Here is a 21,529-nt window from a genome sequence, read left to right as displayed (position 1 = left end):
TTTTCAACCTACCCTCATTGTCAATTTCCAGATCTAATTCAAGATGTTAGGCAAACTCAACTGTATCTATTGTATTCTTTATTAAAAGTTCAATGGAATTGATGAGTTCAACATAGTCACAAAGTTTTAAATATTTAGTGAAAGGAAATTATCTGTTTTGCGGAAAATGAATTTCAATTATACTGCTTTCTTCTTTTCAATTCTTCCAACCAGTGCTCTACGGAACAGAAAAAAAGAGGATACCAGTAATAGAAATAAGACCATAAAATTATTGTTAATTCTTGAAAGATATTAGGACAAATTGAGTAGGTGAAATATATATTAAAAAAAATTCGATTTTCTATTGCATTATTAGATTACTACGGTAAATGTCGCTGATAGCGAGTGTCAAACTGAAACTTAGAAAGAATTCTTTTGAAAAAAAAGTTCAATTTTAGACTGATCCTTTTAAGAACATGTATATACTTAAAAAGAACAGTCCAAAATTGAATACATAAGTGCCATTACTAGTACTTTTAAAAGTGTACTTGTAATTGGTTTTAATTTAAAAGTGTTCGGTTTTGATTGTTATCATATTGCAATAGTTTCGTGTAAAAAAATGACTTTACATCTACATATGATTATGTATCACAGTGTAGATACTATTCTGTACGCTATCCGGAAGTCGCCATTTTCGAAGCGAGAACTTTTTGGATAACATTTTAAAAATGATGGATATACTGAATTAAACGGTAAGTTGATCATCTGTACATTGCTTAATAAATAATTCAGCTGACATCGATATTCTCAAATGGTTTAAAATTAAATTCAGCACATTCATTATTCGTATATTTGCCTTAATCAAGAGATTTTCAAGTGCATCACTAAGGAAAATAAGTCGGTGAACCTTAAAACAAATTTGTTACCCTGTTAGTGAACAAATTAACGTAAAAACCAGACTTAATTAACTAAATGAAGTATATTTCAAGCGGTGGTAAAAGTTTCAACCAGATCTTTGAAGACAGAAATAAGAAAATTACACTTGTTTGAATTTCACACTGTACGATCAGTCTCGCTTGTATATTTTGAAACTGATCAGTCTTTATTTCACTGTATTCTAGTGGTGATTTCAAAGTTATTTACGATATATTAGAAGGTGGCATTTTTCTAAATAACACAAATATATTTTAATAAATTCACATCCTGAAAACTTATGAAACATGTTTTAGCTTGATAGGGTGTACTCGACTTACTACATTAAGTATAAGGATGTTTAAATGTTGCTAAAATAAGAGGAAGGTTTGATGTATATATAAGTTTCAGAAATGTTCTCCGTTATACTTAAAATTGTACTAACACACAGATTTAATTGTTATATTAAAATGCATGTATTTACACACATTCGAGGCTGTTCTGTAGCCTAAAAGTGATCGCAGTTCCTCCACTTTGTTTTGGGTGTAAAGCTGTCTCTTTGACACTCAATTGAACACCACGTTGTAAAGCGGGGGTTTATAGTGATAATGAAGTCCGTCTTTCCATTCGTCCGTTTGACCGGTACAATATGTTTCGGCGGTTTTGTAAGCGCATCTCCTCATAAACCACTTAATATACATTTGGGGTTCCAGCCATTTTAAAATGGAGAGGGGTCCAATCCAGGAGAAAAGGGGCTTCCAAATATATGTTCCCATACACATAAATCGAAAGTTAAAAAAAGTTTCAAACCGTCGGATCCCCTTTTTTGGATCCGTCACTGATATAACTATTTATTAATCTTTCTCGGATTCCTTATCATAAATGATAAATGTGCACCGTTTATTTCTTATTTTAGTAAAAAAATCTTTTATGGGGTTTCTTTATACATGTATAAGATACGGACTTTATAAAAAATACAATTATTTTGCCGTCTACAAAAATCATCAGAAATATATTTGTATTGTCTGATGAAAGAAATTACACGTTATAGTTCCTTGGACAGTTCATAATATCACATAGACACGTATTTACCTTCAAATTGCCGTTGTTTTTATTCTTCAAAATCACGACTGGTCATACAGTCAAAAAATCTTAAATTGCTTCTAGAATACAGTCAGTTCTAGACTGATCGTACAGTAATTTTTTTTGGGGATCCTCAAGAAAAACATATTTTTTTATGGGAAATACGAATATTCTACTTAAATACCAAAAGAATATTGAAACAGTATATTTTTAACTGTAAACTGATGCAAATATTTGCAATAAAAGATTATTTGCTTTGTACTACGAGAGCAAATTTGTCCATCGATTTCACTTTTTTCTATCAATTTGGTGTGATGCACAATGAATATTTTATATTCTAATGCATGTTTTTGTTACAGTTACTCATACCTATGATGCTATACATACCTTGAAGATGTCCCAAGCACTTTATAGATATAGGAGTAAACAAATGATGAGAAAAGTCACAGTAGGCAAAACCACCCTGTTAGCCAGTTGGAAATCATCGCTTCGAAAATCGCGACTTCCGGATAGCGTACAGAATAGTATCTAAACTGTGTGTATCTGTTTAAAATATGGGTGATGTCAAGTGTATTATAAAATCAATATTCAGGTGATTGGGTATGTTTACAATTTAAATTACGTCTTATGAATGTTTGCCAAGGTCGTATAACATATCAACATGGAGTTGAAATTAACATTCTTATTGTTGTTTATACCAATGATTTTAGGTAAGATTAATTGAAATTAAAATCGTGTGGTTTTAAGTATGTCTAAGTCTATACGTTGACTTGTTGTTCGCCTACTGCAAACATGTGATATGCCACTGATGATTTTGTTTACATCACGCTCCTGTGATTACATCTAATTGAGGGTAGATAGAAATTTCTTCTTTATTGGTTAAATCAATCTTTTACATCACATGCTGTGTTTGATTGTCAGTTGAAGTTACATAACCCTTAGTATTGAAATTTTAAAAATGCATATATCGACCCCAAATATATACGATATATCTACAAAATATATTTGCCATCCGTATCCCATTATGTATGGCATCGTGTATTGCATAAAAAAAATAACAAATAATAAATGTCATGCCTGCGAAGCGCTTCTCTGGATAAACAATCCTTGATTAAATCAACGAAGAAATACATCACCACTAACGAAAACTTTATTATAAATTATGTGCTATTTAACCATGTGGCTTATGGACTTTGACGCAATGCAGGCGAAATAGCCATACCGTCATATAAACATGGGATTAAATTCCGCTTTAAGAATGACATAACAGATCTACATGGAAGAGGCTGAAGTATAAAAGCACACAATGATCTCTTTCCTATATGGCACTGATTTTATTAGTGTTAGTAGTGCTAGAACACACCCGCAAACTCACGGGAATATACAGCTTGTGAACTATTGTAGGATGATTTTATGTCAAAGATATTATGTATGGAGAATTTCATAAAGGTATGGAAAGCTCTCTCCCTTTTTCCAAAGTCCGATATTTGTTTCCTTTCTGTTAAATTCAATTATTTCGTGTTTCTGGCCTCAGACCACAATTATTCTTCTCCTTTGCTACAATGCTTTTTTTGGTAAAAGTCAAATCAAATTAAAAATTTGCACCGTTTCAAACATGAAATAAATGTAACTGCTTATATATAGACCATTATTAGTCTAATAAAATATGCTTCTAGGACAATGCATCAGTGCTTTTTCTTTTGGGAGCCTTATTAACATGCCAATGGTAGGATATGAATCTTGTATAAATGACCCAGACCGACTAAGGCTCATTTGAGGGGTTGTCGGAGGGGTCCTGATTCCGAAATCCCGGGCTTAAAACCCTGATATCCCGAGATGCAGAATTTAGAGAAACTTCATATCCCGAAATCCAGAAATCGGAAAATATATTTCCGGATCACGTAAGGATCAATTCACAAATCAGGAGCTTAAAAACACCCGATCCCGACGCCCCCAAAAATGACCTGTCTTCCTCTGATCTCTACCTTACTTTCATTTTTGCCAAATCACTATTTTCCCTTTCAACAATAAATTTGTATGCCCCATTTATGGGCATTATGTTTTCTAGACTGTGCATCCGTGCGTTCGTTCGTTCGGTCGTCCGTCCGTCTGTCCCGCTTCAGGTTAAAAGTTTTGGTCGAGGTAGCTTTAGATGAAGTTGAGCATGTTTTACTTATTTATGCAAGTGGTATGACCCCTTAAATAGTAAACATTTCAAAGAAAACAGTAGACAGAATCAGGGACTTTCTATACTAACATAGAAAGTCCCTGACAGAATACAGAGAGTCTCTATGAATTAAAGTAGTATAATCGTAGTTTACATGTAGATAAACGCGAAAAATAATTGTGCTCTCTAAGGAGGTATAATAGTTGTGATTCTTGCGATCTAAACACCATGATATGGAGAACGCTCTGAATGGCTTATTTATTTTTCATTTTTGTTATCTATCATACGATTGGTTGTACTTATGTCATAAGTTTTACTTATTTTAATATATATGCAACTGGTATGACCCCTTAAATAGTAAACATTTCAAAGAAAACAGTAGACAGAATCAGGGACTTTCTATACTAACATAGAAAGTCCCTGACAGAATACAGAGAGTCTCTATAAATTAAAGTAGTAAATCGTAGTTTATATGTAGATAAACGCGAAAAATAATTGTCCTCTCTAAGGAGGTATAATAGTTGTGATTCTTGCGATCTAAACACCATGATATGGAGAACGCTCTGAATGGCTTATTTATTTTTCATTTTTGTTATCTATCATACGATTGGTTGTACTTATGTCATATGTTTTACTTATTTTAAGATATATGCAACTGGTATGACCCCTTTAATAGTACAAATTTCAAAGAAAACAGTAGACAGAATACAGAGAGTCTCTTAGACTACATATTTAAGTAGTATAATCGTAGTTTACATGTAGATAAACGCGAAAAATAATTGTCCTCTTAAGGAGGTATAATAGTTGTGGGCCTTGCGATCTAAACACCATGATATGGAGAACGCTCTGATTGGCTTATTTATTTTTCATTGTTGTTATCTATCATACGATTGGTTGTATTTGTACATGTTTCAAACCGGAAGTCTTAAATATGACTAAAAGTCAGTCTGATGACGGAATCATATCCGGAATCCTTCTTTGTCGTTGTTCTCCCAAAATAACTCAATCTGAATAATCGTAAGAATGGATGACAAATGCGAGTATGCATGTTACCTATAGGACACAGAGGCATGATGATTGATTTATTGTGGAAGGAAGGGAAGCGACACACAAAATGAGGTCTTCTCGTTTAATAGTATAGATATTTATCTTGCTAGAATATTTTAACCGAAGCCTAAGTGGGTCATCGTCATCAAACATGTGAAAAACAATTGGAACGAAAAACTAACAGCCGGAATTATTAATGTATGAATATGGATAAAACATCTCCAAGTTGATGCGATATTCGAGGGTTGAGTTTAATATCATGCTGTCATTGACAACGGGTCGCTGCTTACGAGGCATCTTTTGAACAAAACACCCTCTTGAAAATATTTCAAATGTTTTTTTGACGCCAACATGCTTATGCTTTTGATGTCCAATATGAAATATGTGTGTCATGGTTGACCCCAAGGGTATTTTCATTGGTCGAAGATCGTTTTCTTGAATGAATGTAAAATAAATACGAGCGTTTTAAAGTTTTCTCCTGGTTTTAGGCAAGGTTCATAATGTTGCTAAATCAGTACGATTCTGACGTATATTGTTTAATGACCATGTTGTTGTATGTTTGTCTTGAACGTCTGATATTCCATTGTCCTGTTTGTATCCTCTTTTCAGTACTACAAGAAGCTTCTGATTAAATCTAATCAGAAAAGTGATATGAACGCAGTAAATAAATACATTGGATATTATTTTTTAAGGCATTGTCTTTTATCAATTATATGAACATACCGTATTTAAATAACCCTATCATATTCAAAGTATTTGAAAAACAGGAACCGGCGACTATTCTACTGTCTGTCGATACATGTATTTTTGGCATTGCACAAGTCATGTCTTCTTTGACTGTCCATGACTTTGAAATACTGGAATGTGTTTTAGTTGATTTCAGTCTCTGATGCATGATTTTTTAATATCAATTGTTTTGGCTTTTAACTAGCTGTCAGTAACTGCAAGTACTCTCAAATTGTACTTTCTTGTTAATTTGACCTGTTGAACCAATTCATAAGGAAAACTTAGTTTGATAACAAACGCAGGACAATTCTTATTTCAATGCAACACGTGATAAATTACATTTACAATTACTCATTTAATGCTTACTTAAGGTAGCACAATACAAAGTTTTTTTACTTCCAATCTCCAACCTTTAAAATGCTGTTACCTTCTTATGACTGCATATAAATTAATAAAAGAGGTATATACGGATAAATAAAAAAGATTAATCTTTTAAATGAATGTAATAAAATTGATAAAGGAAATGGGGAATGTGTCAAAGCGACAACAACCCGACCATAGAGCATACAACAGCCGCCAATGGGTCTTCAATGTAGCGAGAAACTCCCGCACCCGTAAGCGTCCTTCAGCTGGCACCTTAAAAAATATGTATACTAGTACAGTGATAATGGACGTCATACTAAACTCTGAATTATACACAAGAAACTAAAATTAAAAATCATACTAGACTAACAAAGGCCAGAGGCTCCTGAATTGGGACAGGCGCAAAATTGCGGCGGGGTTAAACATGTTTATGAGATCTCAACCCTCCCCCTGTACCTCTAGCCAATGTAAAAAAGTAAACACATAACAATATGCACATTAAAATTCAGTTCAAGAGTAGTCCGAGTCCGATGCCAGAAGATGTAACAAAAGAAAATTAATTAAATGGCCATAATACATAAATAACAACAGACTACTTGCATTTATCTGACATGCCAGCTCCAGACCTCAATTAAACTGATTGAAAGATTATGTCTTCATCATATGAATATCAGGCACAATCCCTCCCGTTAGGGGCTTAGTATCATACTATCATAAAATCTATGAGAAAAACATAACCCGATTCAAAGACCCTATAAGTGAATCAATATTAAAGCCAAAATATGCAATCTTTAATGACCTGACAACAGTATCGTAACTATATCCCTTCTTAATAAGTCTGTTTAAAGGTTTTGTAAGCTTTTGAGGTGAATACTGACATTTTTTTGCTTTGTAAAGAATATTACCATAAAAGATTGGATGTCATACCCAACTATATCAGTCCTATTCAGGACCCATAACTCTGTCGATAGATATTATAGGCTATACAATATTGTTGAAATCAGAGCAATCGTAGAGCAATCGTATTATAGGTCTCTGTTGAAATGTAAACAATAAAATATTTTTTACAAATGTTAAACTTTATATCGATTCATTGAATGCCTGGATTTAGCTTAAAACATTGAATTAAAACAAAAATTTATTCATATGCAATGAAATCTCGTTGAATTTCCTATAAAATAAAAAAATCCATTTGAATTAAAATTTGAATCATAATATTTCTTTAAAATAATTATGGAAAAATAAAAATATTTGAAAATCTTTTATACAAAAAAATATTTTCTTAAAGACATTTTCATAATATTCATATTTTCTTAAAGTTTATTATGATAGGTACTTCTTCTGATTTGAAACGGGAAATTAAGAGAAAGTTTATTTGTATATTTATGAAAACTTTTGTATATCGGAAAATTTAAACTCTGGTAATATATGTACACACAGGATGTTTAATGTCACCTGGTTGCTTTTGGTTTGCACGTCTACCTGACACTATATTGTTATGTAACATTACAACCCACGTCAGAGTTCACCTGTTCTGTAAAGGGATGAAATTTTAAAGGTATAGAATATTTATCTATATTAATTTTCGGGCATTGTTTTTTTTTTTTTTTTTTTCTCATGGGATGAAAACATTTTGTTCTAAAAGGGATGTATAAATACATTTCTAAGGAAAGATAAAATATACAGAAAAACACCTTTAAAAAAAGAAGAGAAAAAATTGATTTTAATTTTATTGTAAACTTTTTTCTGGTAACATATCTGTCAAATAAATGTTCCCGTGTCACACTTAAAATATTTTTTTTTATCAAGAAATTTTGAAATCAATCATCGAAATATCACCAAAGAAAAGAACAGAAACATCAGAGATTCTGCATGAAAATATTAATATAATCTAGGAAAGTCTTACTATACAAATCCTTGATTTGATGCAACATTTCCATATTATGGGATATTCATCATCCGCCATTTTTTAAATCGATATTTGACCGACTTTGACATGAAATTAAACTGTTTTAAGTAGTATTTTTCGCCAGATATATGTTTTAATATACTTAATCGATTTGCAAAGTTTGTTTTTAATGTACGGGATTTCTTTATTTGTTGTACAAGTAGACATGGGTATCAGTAATTTAGCATGGAGGCAACGGAGAAATGACGAGAAAAGTGCATGTTTTTACAAGTCTAAAATGACCGACTTTAATCAAAAATTAAACTGTTAGGACCAACATTGTTTGATAAAAATATGTTTGAATATCAAGGATTGATTTGCAAAACTTAGAAAACTGGTCAGGTTTATGAGAAAATTAAACTTTATTGAAGCATCTATGCATTTTATATGGGGAAATATAATACAAAATGGCGGCCAGAATACGTCACAAAAGTCACGTGATGTCTAACTTAGTTGGATATGGAAATACCTGAACGTATAAGATGTCTGCATGTTGAGTTATATTTACGAATTATTTCCTTATACCGATGATAAAATTTAATAAATGTTTTTACTAGTTTGTGATATCGAAAACCCTGGTGCAATAATTTTTTAAATAATACATAAATTTCTCTCGCTAAAATCTAATACATCGTTATATACACGAGCGAATCGTGCAAGTTGGGATATATAAACACCATAAGATCTATATAACGTCACTATATAAAAATAGATAATTAACCATAGGAAATGAAAAATCATCTCTTTTATCATAATTTTTTGCATTAAGCTTCCCGTTAATAATATAGATATCAAGATCGAGGAAAGGGCAGTGGTCATTGTTAGTATTAGCTTTATTTAAAGTAAGTTCAACAGAATAAATTTCTCTTGTCATTATTTAATCAATTATTATGCAATTAATGACAAAATCTTGATGAGTTCACTTGAATGAATTTAGCTCTGACATCTCGATAACTACACAAGAAATTTTAAAGTTATCTTAATCAACACAGCAGGAGCTACAAAATGGTGTCTCAAATAATTGCTATCATATTCCATTCTCTCATAAATCTGTAATTAGTGTAACATCCTTACCACAAAAAAGTAGAGATTGTTTGATTAGGTGTAAAATTTGATCTATACATTCTATCCAAAATCTAAGACACTCTTTTGTAGATAATGGCTCTAGCAACAACATATTATAAAATTAACCCTCTCAGGGTATCAATGAAGAAGCTAATTTCAATTGGAAGTGGAAATTTCTTGTAAAATTTTGTAAACACAATTGAAACTATAATTGATTACATAATGGATTGTATAATACTAACATTACATTAATTTAAACGAGTAAACTGTTACCTATCCATGAATACCACTTTTATAAATTTTCAAGCATTATAAAGAAAGTTACAGCATTTTCAAACTGGGGAATTGGAGGTATAAAATCTTTGTATTGAGCTACCATAAATGAATTCATCAAAAATTGTATACACCAGACGTTTGTTCCATCTACAAAAGACTCGCCAATGACGATCGATTCCAAAAAGTGAAAAAGGTCAAATAGCGAACGTAGTTGAAGAGCTTTAGGACCAAAAATGCCATAAGTTATTGCCATATACAGTTGAGGTTACTAGTAATCTATTCATAGGGTTTTAAAATCTTAGTATTTCGAAAGAACAATTCCGTGTTTTAAAACAGATAATTTATGATTAAAAGAAAAAATAGAAGTGTTTACAGCCTTATAATTTTGTACACCAGTCGTGCGTTTCGGCCAAATAAAACTGCTCCTCTGATAATTGTTCTGTTTATGGCAAGTCTCTTTAAAAAAACACAAATCGCATAAACTGAAAAATGCTGAAAATTAAAAAGTCTACATATATTACAAACAGGATAATCTCAACTTTTCAATTATGACAACTTCCTATCTTCATATATGACAAACGGGTTGATTTCAACTTTTCAATTTTGTCAGCTTCTCATCTTTAATTTTGACAATCGGAAGATTTCAAAGTTTCATTTTATTTATATATGACAAACTCCAAATATGTCATCTACCTATTGTCAGCAGTAATATACCCTCTGATCCATCGTATGGCGTTAATATCTTTATCATCACATAGGTTAGTTTTGTATATGTTCATACTATACAGACTTTATTTACATGATGAGATCCTGTAACTATTCAAATCGAGTTATAAGGAAAATCGATTGAAATTGACACTACTTAAGTCTTACGATCACAATCACAACTTGGTTGACCGATACAAATTATTTGTGTCTCAACTCTCTTAGCGACATTGGTATATACTTCTTCGGAGTCTATCTGTGTCAAAAATGACCAACAAAAATGAACAAACTAAGAAGCAGGCCGTCTAGTTTCAGAAGTTCCAGTTGAAAAAGAGATGAAAGAACTCACTCATATGTGAGTTATTAAGTAACATGTTCTCATCAGTTATTCTGAAGAAGCTTTGCAAGATGCTTTTTCTTTCTGTTTTTAAAAGAACGTTAACGTAACACAATAACAAGCCCAAGTCAGTCAGTATGGATGCACAATTAGTGCCCGTTGGTAAACCGAATTTCTGTTGAAATGGTAATCCCCTAAAAATCTACAAATATGTAATCGATCGAAAAGTTCAGCATTGTTATAACATCATCTTTGGTGTAAAAATTATTGAAATCGGTGTTATTCTGAAATTTTCCTAAATAATCTCCTTAATTTTTAGCACAGTCAGAGAAGATTGTTCACCTTCTTGTCTAAAGATGACAATTGGAAGATCAAGAGGAACGACTACTGCTTCATAAAATTTCATTTTTATTGATGTAAAACTTGTACAAACATTATGTTTCTATTATTTAGGTTTTACCTTTAGCAAGATACATGTGTGCCTGAAAGGAGCATGTATTAACAACACGTTAGTTATTTCATGCTATGTTTCGGAGCTAAAATTTGATGTTGAAATAACGAATCCATCAAACAAATTGATAGCAAAATGTTTCGGACCAGTCAGGACAGAACTCAAGGGGATTTGCACAAACAAGAGAACGTCTCAAGATTTATCCACCAATATAACGACGTTAACTGTCGATAAAACAGAGCAAAATAACATCACTGGTACATGGAAATGCAGTCATGGCACGAATCATGATTTCGATTTACTTGACGTCCACGATAATTGCGATGTCACTACATATACTAAATCAGCAGGTATGTAGGGTTCGCCATGTGTTTGACACTATGTGATATCTTAAATGCTGTATTGACCCCTTATGTGATACGTCTTACGTTATTCAGGTGTTCTAATCCTGAAAATAGATGCTCTTTGAATGATTTTTTTAGATTGATAATTGATAATTGACATTTTCATTTTTTTATATAACAAAAGAAAACAATTGGCAATTAGATGAGAAAGTACAAAAATAAATACAAATTATAAACATAATTAAAAAAATCTTAAATATTTTGTAGATACAAGTTGTATCAAATCTATAGGCATTGCAGTTTCGTCAACAACTATTGTATCTTTAATTGTTACTGTCATCACTTTTAAGATTTGTCAGAAACTGAAAGAGCACACTAATATGAGAGGAAACCGGAGAAGAGGTAAGGGAGAATGTAAACAAAATGTATTTATTGTGTTTACCATGTATATGACTTTTATTATAAAGAACGTCTATACGAACTATTATATTCAAATATTCTCATTTAGTCTGAGATGCATGATTTTTAATTAGTCGTTAGAGGCTTTGAACTAGTGGCTGTTAATTGCGAGTACTAGATCTGTACCTAGTGTCTTTTTGTTTTTAGGATGTACAAGTATCCGTCCACGTCCACTTGCATTTTTGTCCATCTGATGAGTTAAGCCTTTTTCAACTTTTTAAAGTTCGTTCTTATGCTGTACTGTTATACCCCTGTCCCCGGTTAGGGGCGGGTTGGGATCCCGCTAACATGTTCAACCCCGCCTCATTCTGTATGTATGTGCTTGTCCCCAGTCAGGAGCCTGTAATCAGTGGTTGTCGTTTGTTTATGTGACATATACTCGTTTTTTTTCAAATTTTGTAATCAAGGTAGGCCGTTAGTTTTCTCCTTTGAATTGTTTTATATTGTCGGAGCCTTGTATAGCTAACTATGCGGTATGGGCTTTGCACAATGTTAAAGGTCGTACGGTGACCTAAAGTTGTTAATGTCTGTGTTATTTTGGTCTCTTTTGGAGAGTTGACTCATTGACAATAATACCACATCTTTTTTATATTCATCGTATATTAAAAGGTTAATAGCAAATATCAGCTTGCGAAAAAAGACAAAATTAAGATGTCATAGGTACTTTCAAATCTCATAGCTCGAAAACAAAAATGACAATAAAATGAAAAAAAACACAAAAAAAAAAACAAAAGACAAAACAACAGTACACAAAACACAACACTGAAAACTAAAGACTGAGCACACCAATCCCATCAAAGACCGAGAAGATCTCATGTGCTACATAACGGCGAGCAGACCATTGAAAATCAAAACATTAAAATCAAGACTAGTGTTAAAGGGGCAATGGTTATGAGTCATAACAACGTTTGATTTTGTTTTGTTAAAAAAGTAATGAAAGTGAAATGGTGGAATAATTATTCGCTTTTAGTAGCCAGTTGGGTTCAGTTTTGTCACAATAAGACAAATCAATGATGAATATTTCACTTGCGTGTGAATAATTTGACATCATTTAATCCGCATACATTTGACCTTCAATCTAACCCCTTAGCTAGAGATGGATTACGCATGAATGAGGTTTTTGCAGTTATTAAAAGAAAAAGAATGTCAAAATTGAAAGATAAACAAAGGTAAACTATTTGACTGACTGACGTGATCTGCCACAATTCATTCTTATATAAGTAAAAACTATGATTTACATACATATTTTAACTTTTAATTTGAAATTGTATAATATTACCATATACCGTGATCTGCCACAATTCATTCTTATATAAGTAAAAACTATGATTTACATACATATTTTAACTTTTAATTTGAAATTGTATAATATTACCATCAGCAGTCTTCGGCCGTAAAGTGGAAAAGGATTAATATAAGTTGCAAAACTTGTTTCCCAATCCACTATAAATAAATATGTTTAAATTAAATTATGGTGACCTATAGTTGTTAATTTCTGTGTCATTTTCGTCTTTTGTGGATAGTTGTCTCATTGGCAATCATACCACATCTTCTTTTTTATATATTCGGTGGTCATCTCGCTAGTTAATTAAATTGCGTCTAGACACACAAAATGCCGATAAATTTAATCGTTCATATGCCTTGCAAATTTTTTAGTTTATACTTTTATTATTCAGATATACGTTTTATTCAAATAAAAATAATAAAAAGGTTTAACTCACCATTTTATTCTTAACATGTCATGTTCCAAGTCAGGAATACGGCAGTTGTTATCAAAAAGTCCGTTTCTATGTATGTTGTCGTTTGTTTTAGTTGCACTTTGTTGTTTCTGTTGTTTTGTTGTTTCACTGTTATAGTTATGTATTTGCCTCGGTTTTAGTTTGTAACCTGGTTTTCTCGCAATCGATTTATGATTTTTGAACAGGAGTATACTACTGTTGCCTTTATTTAGTAAGTTATAAATCAAATAGGGAATTTATTTCAAATCGGTGAGCATGAATTTGGCAGCTAACGCTCCTTTATAGTACTTACTTTTATCAAGAGGTGACATTTCATTACTGATAAATTACAAGTGATTATATTTTCAACCATGTGTAGACAAGTGACAAATTTTATTGAACAAGATTAAGGATTACTACGGAAGCGTATTAGCGCAACACATTTTTTTTAAATTTTTCTTCCTATGTTTGCGTTATAACGCAAGCATTTGTTTTATCTTATTTCGTATTTAAGATTCAAAGGAACAGTAGTTATTAATGGAGGAGGCTGTACAAATTAAAATTTATCACCTTTGTAGTCATTGCAAAGTAAAATGCTTGAAGAAATAGTCATTGACTAATAATGAGCAGAATAACATAAGAAGATGTTGTATGAGTGCCAATAAGAAAACTCTCCATCTAAGTCACTATTCGTAAAAGTAAACCATCATAGGCCGAAGTATGGTCTTCAACACAGAGCATTGGCTCACACTGAACAACAAACTATAAAGGCCCCCCAAAACGATATCAATGTTGAAAATCGAGTAAATTGAGGTTATACCGAACGAAAAAATCAACCCTGCTAATATAGCTATAACTTAATATAGATATACTTCCAAAGTAAGCTCTCGTTTGAGAACTGTGCAAAGTAGGTAAGATTCAAACAAGCTACCCTGTGGCAATAAACGTATAGAATGAAGATGTTTTATTAATAAAATTATGTTCTCTCTTTTCAAATTGCTACACAAGCATCTTAAAAATACTTCATCATATTGAAATGAAAATTCAATGACTTTCTATCAAAGAATCTTGATCATACTCTGAGATTTAAAAAAAAAATGTTTCCTTATTAATACTTCATTTTAAAGCAGAAAGATCATTTTGTCTATTTAACTTGGAGGTTTCGCAATTGTATGACATTATTTTTGATCTTTCAATTTGAATATGATTAATACTAAACTATATCTATTTTCTTGTTAAATTATATACTTTTCTGATGCACACATCAGTCTTAATTTATGTATAATAGCACTTCAAGTATTCCATTATTCCTATGCATATTTATTATAATGATTTGGCCTTGTATGTATGTTTCTTTTTTATCTACTAGTAAATCACATCCGAAATTAATGACAGACGGACATTTATACAAAACTTAATGAACAATTGAAATCAAGATATTTGCGTTATGTCGCAAAGGTTTGCGTTAAACGCAAAAATAGGCGGGGAGGGGGGGGGGGGGGTGGCGCTAATACGCTTCCGTAGATTACTCTAATTTGAATGGGCTCATTCTTTTAATGGCTTGATCTTTTGTTGTAGTTGTGTTTCGTTTATTTTTAGAACGGTATATTTTGTTGCACAGACATTGATTCAGATGGTAAGCTGTGCAGCATGTAATCTTTTTTTGTCATATTAAATCCAACTGCCCGTTTACGGAGAGAACTCACATAAGAACGGGTTAAACAAGTCGTCATGGGTCAAAGATTAAATCATCGAAAAAAAAACACAAAAAACTAATGGAAAGAACAACACAACATGTACAGTTAATAGAAGACTTATTATTGCTTTTTAAATATTTTTCAGATGTTATTAAAAAGAGGTCTCAAAGAAATGATGATGGAAAACCCTTACTCCCAGGTCTGTAAGTTTAAATGTAGTAGACCGATTCATTTTAAACAAGAGACCAAAATATTGAAATGAAATATTATTCTGTTTCAAATTATCTCTAAGCATGTAAATTATATGCTTTAATTTCTAAACTAATTATGAAAACATTCGTTCTAAATTCCAGATCATTCTTATGTAAAATAAGATGTAAATACATGGGATATGGTAAAATATAAACAAATGCCTCATTAGACATTCAAATACATTCAAATACAGTTCCGACATTTTCCAGATAAACCATGACTGAAATGATAATATTTAAACTTTTAACAACCTTAATGCTAATAAAAATGATACCTATTAGAAGCATACTATAAAAATATTTAAAACTGAATTAACGTAATAATGAAAAATAACTTTTTGTATGGCCCGCAACGAATTCCGTAAGTTCCGCAATTCCGTCATTCCGTCATTCCGCAACAAACCATTATACTGAGTCTTTTTCTAAACGCCTTCAGATATTGTCCTGATTTTTGGTATGTGAGTTAAACATTATGAGTTACAGATCAAGTTTTAATTTCGTTCCGCTCCGCTAATTTTTCCCGAAATTACAGGCTTTGGACTTCGATAAATTGTTGAAAATGACAGTTATACGGACTATTTTTCTAAATGCTTTCATATATTGGGCTGATTTTTGGTATGTGAGAAACTAATGAGTTACAGATCAAGTATAAGTTTCGTTTCGCTCGGTTAATTTTTGCTGTAATTTCGGGCTCTGGACTTTGATAAATTGTTGAAAATCACAGTAATATACAGACTTTTTTCTAAACTCTTTTAGATATTTGGATGATTTTTGGAATGCGAGTTAGCCAAGATGAGTTACAGATCAAGTTTATGTTTTGTTCCGCTCGGCTAATTTTTGCCGAAATTACGGGCTATGGACTTTGATAAATTGTTGAAAATCACAGTTATACGGACTTTTTTTCTAAACGCTTTCAGATATTGGGCTGATTTTTGGTATGTGAGTTACTAATGATGAGTTAAAGATCAAGTTTAAGTTTCGTTTCGCTCGGTTAATTTTTGCTGTAATTTCGGGCTTTGGACTTTGATAAATTGTTGAAAATCACAGTTATACAGATCTTTTTTTTAAATGCTTTCAGATATTGGGCTGATTTTTAGGTATGTGAGCTAACCATGATGAGTTACAAATCAAGTTAAAGTTTCGTTCCGCCCCGCTATTTTTTGCCAAAATTAAGGGTTTGCAACTTTGAAAATAGTTGAAAATCACAGTTATATGGACATTTTTCTATACGCCTCCAGATTTTGAGCTGATTTTTGATATGTGACACTACCATCATATTTGTGTCCACATGTGTTATTGAAATTGCAGATTTTTCAACTTTTTGAGACTGGGTCATTCGTGTCGCTTTGACACATCTAGTTTTAAATTTTAACATTGAGATATAAATTAAAGAAGAGTAAATTGTGTGATTTAATGCGACACTAACCCAACAACAAAAACATAACTATCAGATATTATTATTATATGACATGCCTATAGTTCTTAAGTTATTTTTTATTTTACATTTTACTATAATCTACTTTTAAAAGTCGTCTACCCTTTTTGTTAGTATTTCTATTACTACAAACTGAGAGAATATTGTCTTTATTTCAGTTTGGATTTGTATAATATCGATCTAAAATACATATTATCAAATAAAAGGGTATTTCACTAATTTGGTAAGCAAAAAGTAGAATAACAAAAATATCGCACTCCAAGGAAAGTTCAAAATTGAAATTCATTTATCAGAATCAAAATCTCAAACACATCAAATTAATGAAAAACAAGTTTCATATTCCTGACTTGAAACACTCATTTTCCTATGCAGAAAACGGTTGATTAAACCTGGTTTTGTGCAAGAATAACGGTAACAACATCTAAAAAGTAAATGTTGTCCTGAATTTAATAATTTATAATATATCGTCAATTTAATAATTTATAATATATTGTCATCCCGTTAATTCTTTCGTTTGTCAAATAAATATTTGCGTGACAGTTTTGTTGTAATTTCCTGCACAGAATGGCTAATGTATTTAACCAGAACACCAACAGTGATGCGTTGTAACGAGTGAGTCCTTTTTACGAGCTGTCATACAGCTACTGTTTCCCAATACTTTGAATAACGCGTAATGGTATGTGTAGCACTACACGTTGTCGCATGCATCCTTACTTCAATAGCCTTTTAAGAACGTGTGTATACAAAAGTTTCTCTGGACTTGAATTATTGAATTATTTTATTTTATTATGATGTCGCATAATTAATGAAAATGTGACGGTCGTCTTTCCAATCTTGTCTTAACTTTCACTTATTATTAGTCGAATATAACGCATTGTATTTGTTTTCAAACATTCATAAGCCAGAGAGAAATTAAAACAAAATACAGGCGTCCATTCTTAAATAGAAACAAAAGTCTATAGAGTGGTTTTACAGTTTGCAAAGTTATGAAAGTTATTTTAGTTCGATGATTTCCGCGCCAAGTATTAAAATGTATACCAAAAGGTTGAAGATACGATTTGTGTTTTTTTTAGAATTAGCCATAGTCATCTCCTGTTTTTTTAGAATTAGCCATAGTCATCTCCTGTTCATGTAAACGATCATTATGCATGCTTTTTGTAAAAAAAAATTATATACAGCCCTTTTTCCTGCATTTTGTGATACAGAATATTATGTTCATATCCGTAGATATTGATATTTTAACACCATGAAGTACCCCAGTACACCATGAGGCGTAGCCGAAGGGTGTACAGGGTACTGAAGGGTGTTAAAATATCCATATCTACGGATATGAACGTAGATAACGAATTTATCCCCGGTCTTAGTCCGAATCGGGCGAGTTTTATGGAAATTCGGGTACAAACTGTAACGCGAAAACAACGTTTTTTTCATTATCGAAAAAAGTTTTATTGAAATTTGGAAATTTTACATATTTTTTACGGGGTGTAGGGTACTACCTTTGACTATATATTTGACTACCTGTAGGGTTCTACCTTTGGTAGAACCCTACAGGTAGTCAAATATAAGTCGTTTTTAATACGGAGACAGAGAAACTGGATAGAGTCAAATTTGGCGCTCAATGTTGTGAGCGTTACGCCATAGATGGTGTGACGTCAACGTGGGTCATTTGCATAGCTAGGTCAGTAGTCCCATTCCTTGAATATGTTGCAGTCAAGTGATGCATTTAATGAAATAAATGTAAGTAATCGGCATAATAGGACAAAATCGTTAATGAATCAAATATTTAATTACAAACATTATGGATAATCTACAGAATTCAATGTTTCACAAGGAGCAATCATGGAACTAAGGAAAACTTGCGTGCAGTTCCCCGGGATAATGGTTAGCAACGTCCGGGGATATGGGTTAGCAACACCCAGGGGCTATGGGTTTTGTAACGACGTGCGTTAACCAATCAAAATCCTGGATATATACTAAGCCGGGGATAATAATTTTTATTATGCCTCTTATATAATCTTAGCTATTATCAAGCCTGAATTATAATCTTCACAATCCTTCTTCGCCTCTGAAATCACGGCGAGGGACAAATATTTGTCAACATAAAAATCTAATTTTAACACTGTTGGGTTTTATTTTCAGTCTTATTAATATATCTTTGTACAATTTAGATTTGAATGATGAAACCCTGACCCAGAATAATTGTTGCTGTAAAACATGTGATCAAATGACTGCCTTTTCATTTTGTTTTGAGTGTAAAGATGTTTATTGCGAATCCTGTTGCGATCACCATGTCAAGGAAGCACCGTCTCATACCATTTTTCAAGTAAAACATATCGAAACAGACAGCCAAAGTGTTAAGTGTATGACATGCAGTACTGGTAATCCTATTAAAGTTTGTTTTCAGTGCAAAAGACTACTGTGTACACAATGTTTATGTGACCATGTACATAAATCTTTATTGATAGATAATGAAACTATAAATAAAAAAGATTGCGAACACTGCATTGTTAAAATAGATGGGGATATAGGGCGGAGTTTTACAATACCGATACCAGTAGACAAGTTACATGTTCCAACAAGGATTTGTGGTTTTGTCATCCTAGATGAAGATAGAATAGTTATAGCTGATTACAGTAATAGAGTTTTAAGAGTATTGTCAGTGGTAAAAACCGGAAAGACCTTTGCACCGATCATATTGGCTGGTGAACCAAGAGGAATAGCTAGAATGTTTGATAGTAGGTTTGCTGTCACATTTCCACACGATCGGAAAATTCAAATTTTCGATGTCAAATCTGGAGACCCCTCGAGTTCAATGAAAGACAAACTTGATATGCATTCTTATGGAAAACCTTTCAGTATCACTTATAATCAAGACACATTTGCAGTAGAAATAGATGAACGCGAAGATGGCTACATACTAATCATAACGATAGACGGTGTCTGCCTTCATAAAATACACGAAGCTAAACAATATGCCTATTTTACAGGACATACTATTAGACTTGCGTTGGACAAAGCAAACCAGCGTTTATTCATTTCTGCAATGAGTAAAAGGGCAGTCACGTGTATAGATTTTAAGGGAGAGAGAAAATGGTCTGAACAGTTTACAAGTCCGAGAGGTTTATTCTTTCTTCCAGATCTTGACAAATTGATACTTGCAAGTAAACGGCGGAATGCTATTTATCAACTAAACACTCTCAATGGAAACGGTAGGATCTTAGCTTCATGTGGTGACATCATATCACCTCGATATATTGCTTATGATAAGAGAACGAAACTTCTGTGTGTACAAACATATGGTGATGATGATGAAGATAGGATTGTTGTGATGAAATATAAGTAAACAATGTGTTTGCAATGGATAGAATTTTAAGATATGATCACAATGTATTTTTGTTAACGTTGCATTTCTTGTCGATGTTCGGTGGATTTCTCGGGGTTATGCGGCTTTCTATAAAACAATATAAACAGGCTGTCATGAAATAGCCAAAAGTGCTTACTGTGGAATTAATCATTGTTCACGTTATTGTCACCAATCATACATTGTTGGTAGATTGGCTTTTTCTAAATTTAGTTCTATTTTGACATTGTCTTACATAAGGAGATGTTGTCATTAACGATACCATCATAAAGAAATATCCGACACGACATGATGTTTGGTATACAGTTCTAAAATACTAATGTTTTGGATATTTTACTGCAAAATGTAGTTTTTATACGACCGCAAATTTTTTTGGGGGATCGTATGGTCCGAGTACACAGTTATTTCGTAGTGCATTTCTTTTAGACAATAAATGGAAATAAAAAAAGTCCCACCTGCGCTTTCTCCATAATATGTTTACAGTGTGTTGTACTACTTTTGGGACAAATTATATCAAAATTATAGAAAACTTCATCAACTCTAACTCAAAATATGGACAATATTATTTGAAGGGGGTCTTGAAATCTTTTGACAGCTTCCGAAATGCTAATTTTTGACCTTTTTCAACTGGACCAAATCATTACTTTACATTATAATTCATGAATCAAATTTTTTTACAGTGTAGTTTTATCCCCCTTCTTGCTACTTGAGGCATAAAACATAAATAAATAAATTTGGAAGGCGTATAAAAAAATGACAAGTAACACACTGTCCACACTAGGGACTATATTCGTGAACAACGAAAATCAAGGTACGATAACTGTGTACTGGGACCGTATAATGGTATTATATCGTCTGCGTCGTCGTCCAAAGACACATTTGGTATTTGGTTTCCGGAAAATAACTTTAGTTTAAGTGAATGGATCTCTGTGATTTCTTCAAGACGGTTCAATACGACAAAAGGAAGGCTGCGATTGATTTTGGGGATGACGGTCCCAACTATTCAGGAAATAGGGCCAAAAAGGGGTCAAAAGCAAGCATTTTTCTCATTTCAGGATAATAACTTGTGTATAAGTACTTTGATTGCTCTGAAATCATACCAAAATGTTTAATACCAAAGGTTGAATGGTTGTGACTAATTCAGGGTTATGGGGCCAACAGTTATGAATTAAGGACCAAAAAGCGGTCAAAACAAGCATTTTTGT

General features: G+C 32.2%; 1 protein-coding gene across 4 annotated transcripts; it reads left to right on the top strand.

Moving 5' to 3' along the window:
• Positions 1-2,478: 2,478 nt before the first annotated feature.
• On the top strand, positions 2,479-20,351 carry LOC143064128 (uncharacterized). 4 transcript variants are annotated; one of them, XM_076236720.1, is made up of 5 exons: positions 2,479-2,574; positions 11,062-11,409; positions 11,754-11,805; positions 15,423-15,476; positions 19,132-20,351. In XM_076236720.1, exons 2-5 carry the CDS (start codon positions 11,335-11,337, stop codon positions 20,304-20,306), a joined length of 1,356 nt encoding a protein of 451 aa, XP_076092835.1. In that variant the 5' UTR covers positions 2,479-2,574; positions 11,062-11,334; the 3' UTR covers positions 20,307-20,351. The 4 variants fall into 4 exon arrangements, with proteins under 4 accessions (XP_076092835.1, XP_076092834.1, XP_076092833.1 ...); XM_076236719.1 differs by lacking the exon at positions 2,479-2,574 and adding an exon at positions 2,599-2,684; XM_076236718.1 differs by lacking the exon at positions 2,479-2,574 and adding an exon at positions 2,599-2,684 and having other exon boundaries at positions 11,671-11,805.
• Positions 20,352-21,529: the final 1,178 nt, after the last annotated feature.

This window comes from Mytilus galloprovincialis, chromosome 2, assembly GCF_965363235.1.
Source record: "Mytilus galloprovincialis chromosome 2, xbMytGall1.hap1.1, whole genome shotgun sequence".
Classification (NCBI taxonomy): domain Eukaryota; kingdom Metazoa; phylum Mollusca; class Bivalvia; order Mytilida; family Mytilidae; genus Mytilus; species Mytilus galloprovincialis.
This window is presented reverse-complemented; position numbering and strand designations above follow the sequence as displayed.

Excerpts from the sequence above, each read along its gene's own strand:
- LOC143064128 (XM_076236718.1), top strand. The coding sequence starts at position 2,636 with ATGGAGTTGAAATTAACATTCTTATTGTTGTTTATACCAATGATTTTA. Across the intron at positions 2,685-11,061 it reads GTTTATACCAATGATTTTAG|GTTTTACCTTTAGCAAGATA; the intron begins GTAAGATTAATT and ends TCTATTATTTAG. Across the intron at positions 11,410-11,670 it reads TACATATACTAAATCAGCAG|ATACAAGTTGTATCAAATCT; the intron begins GTATGTAGGGTT and ends AATATTTTGTAG.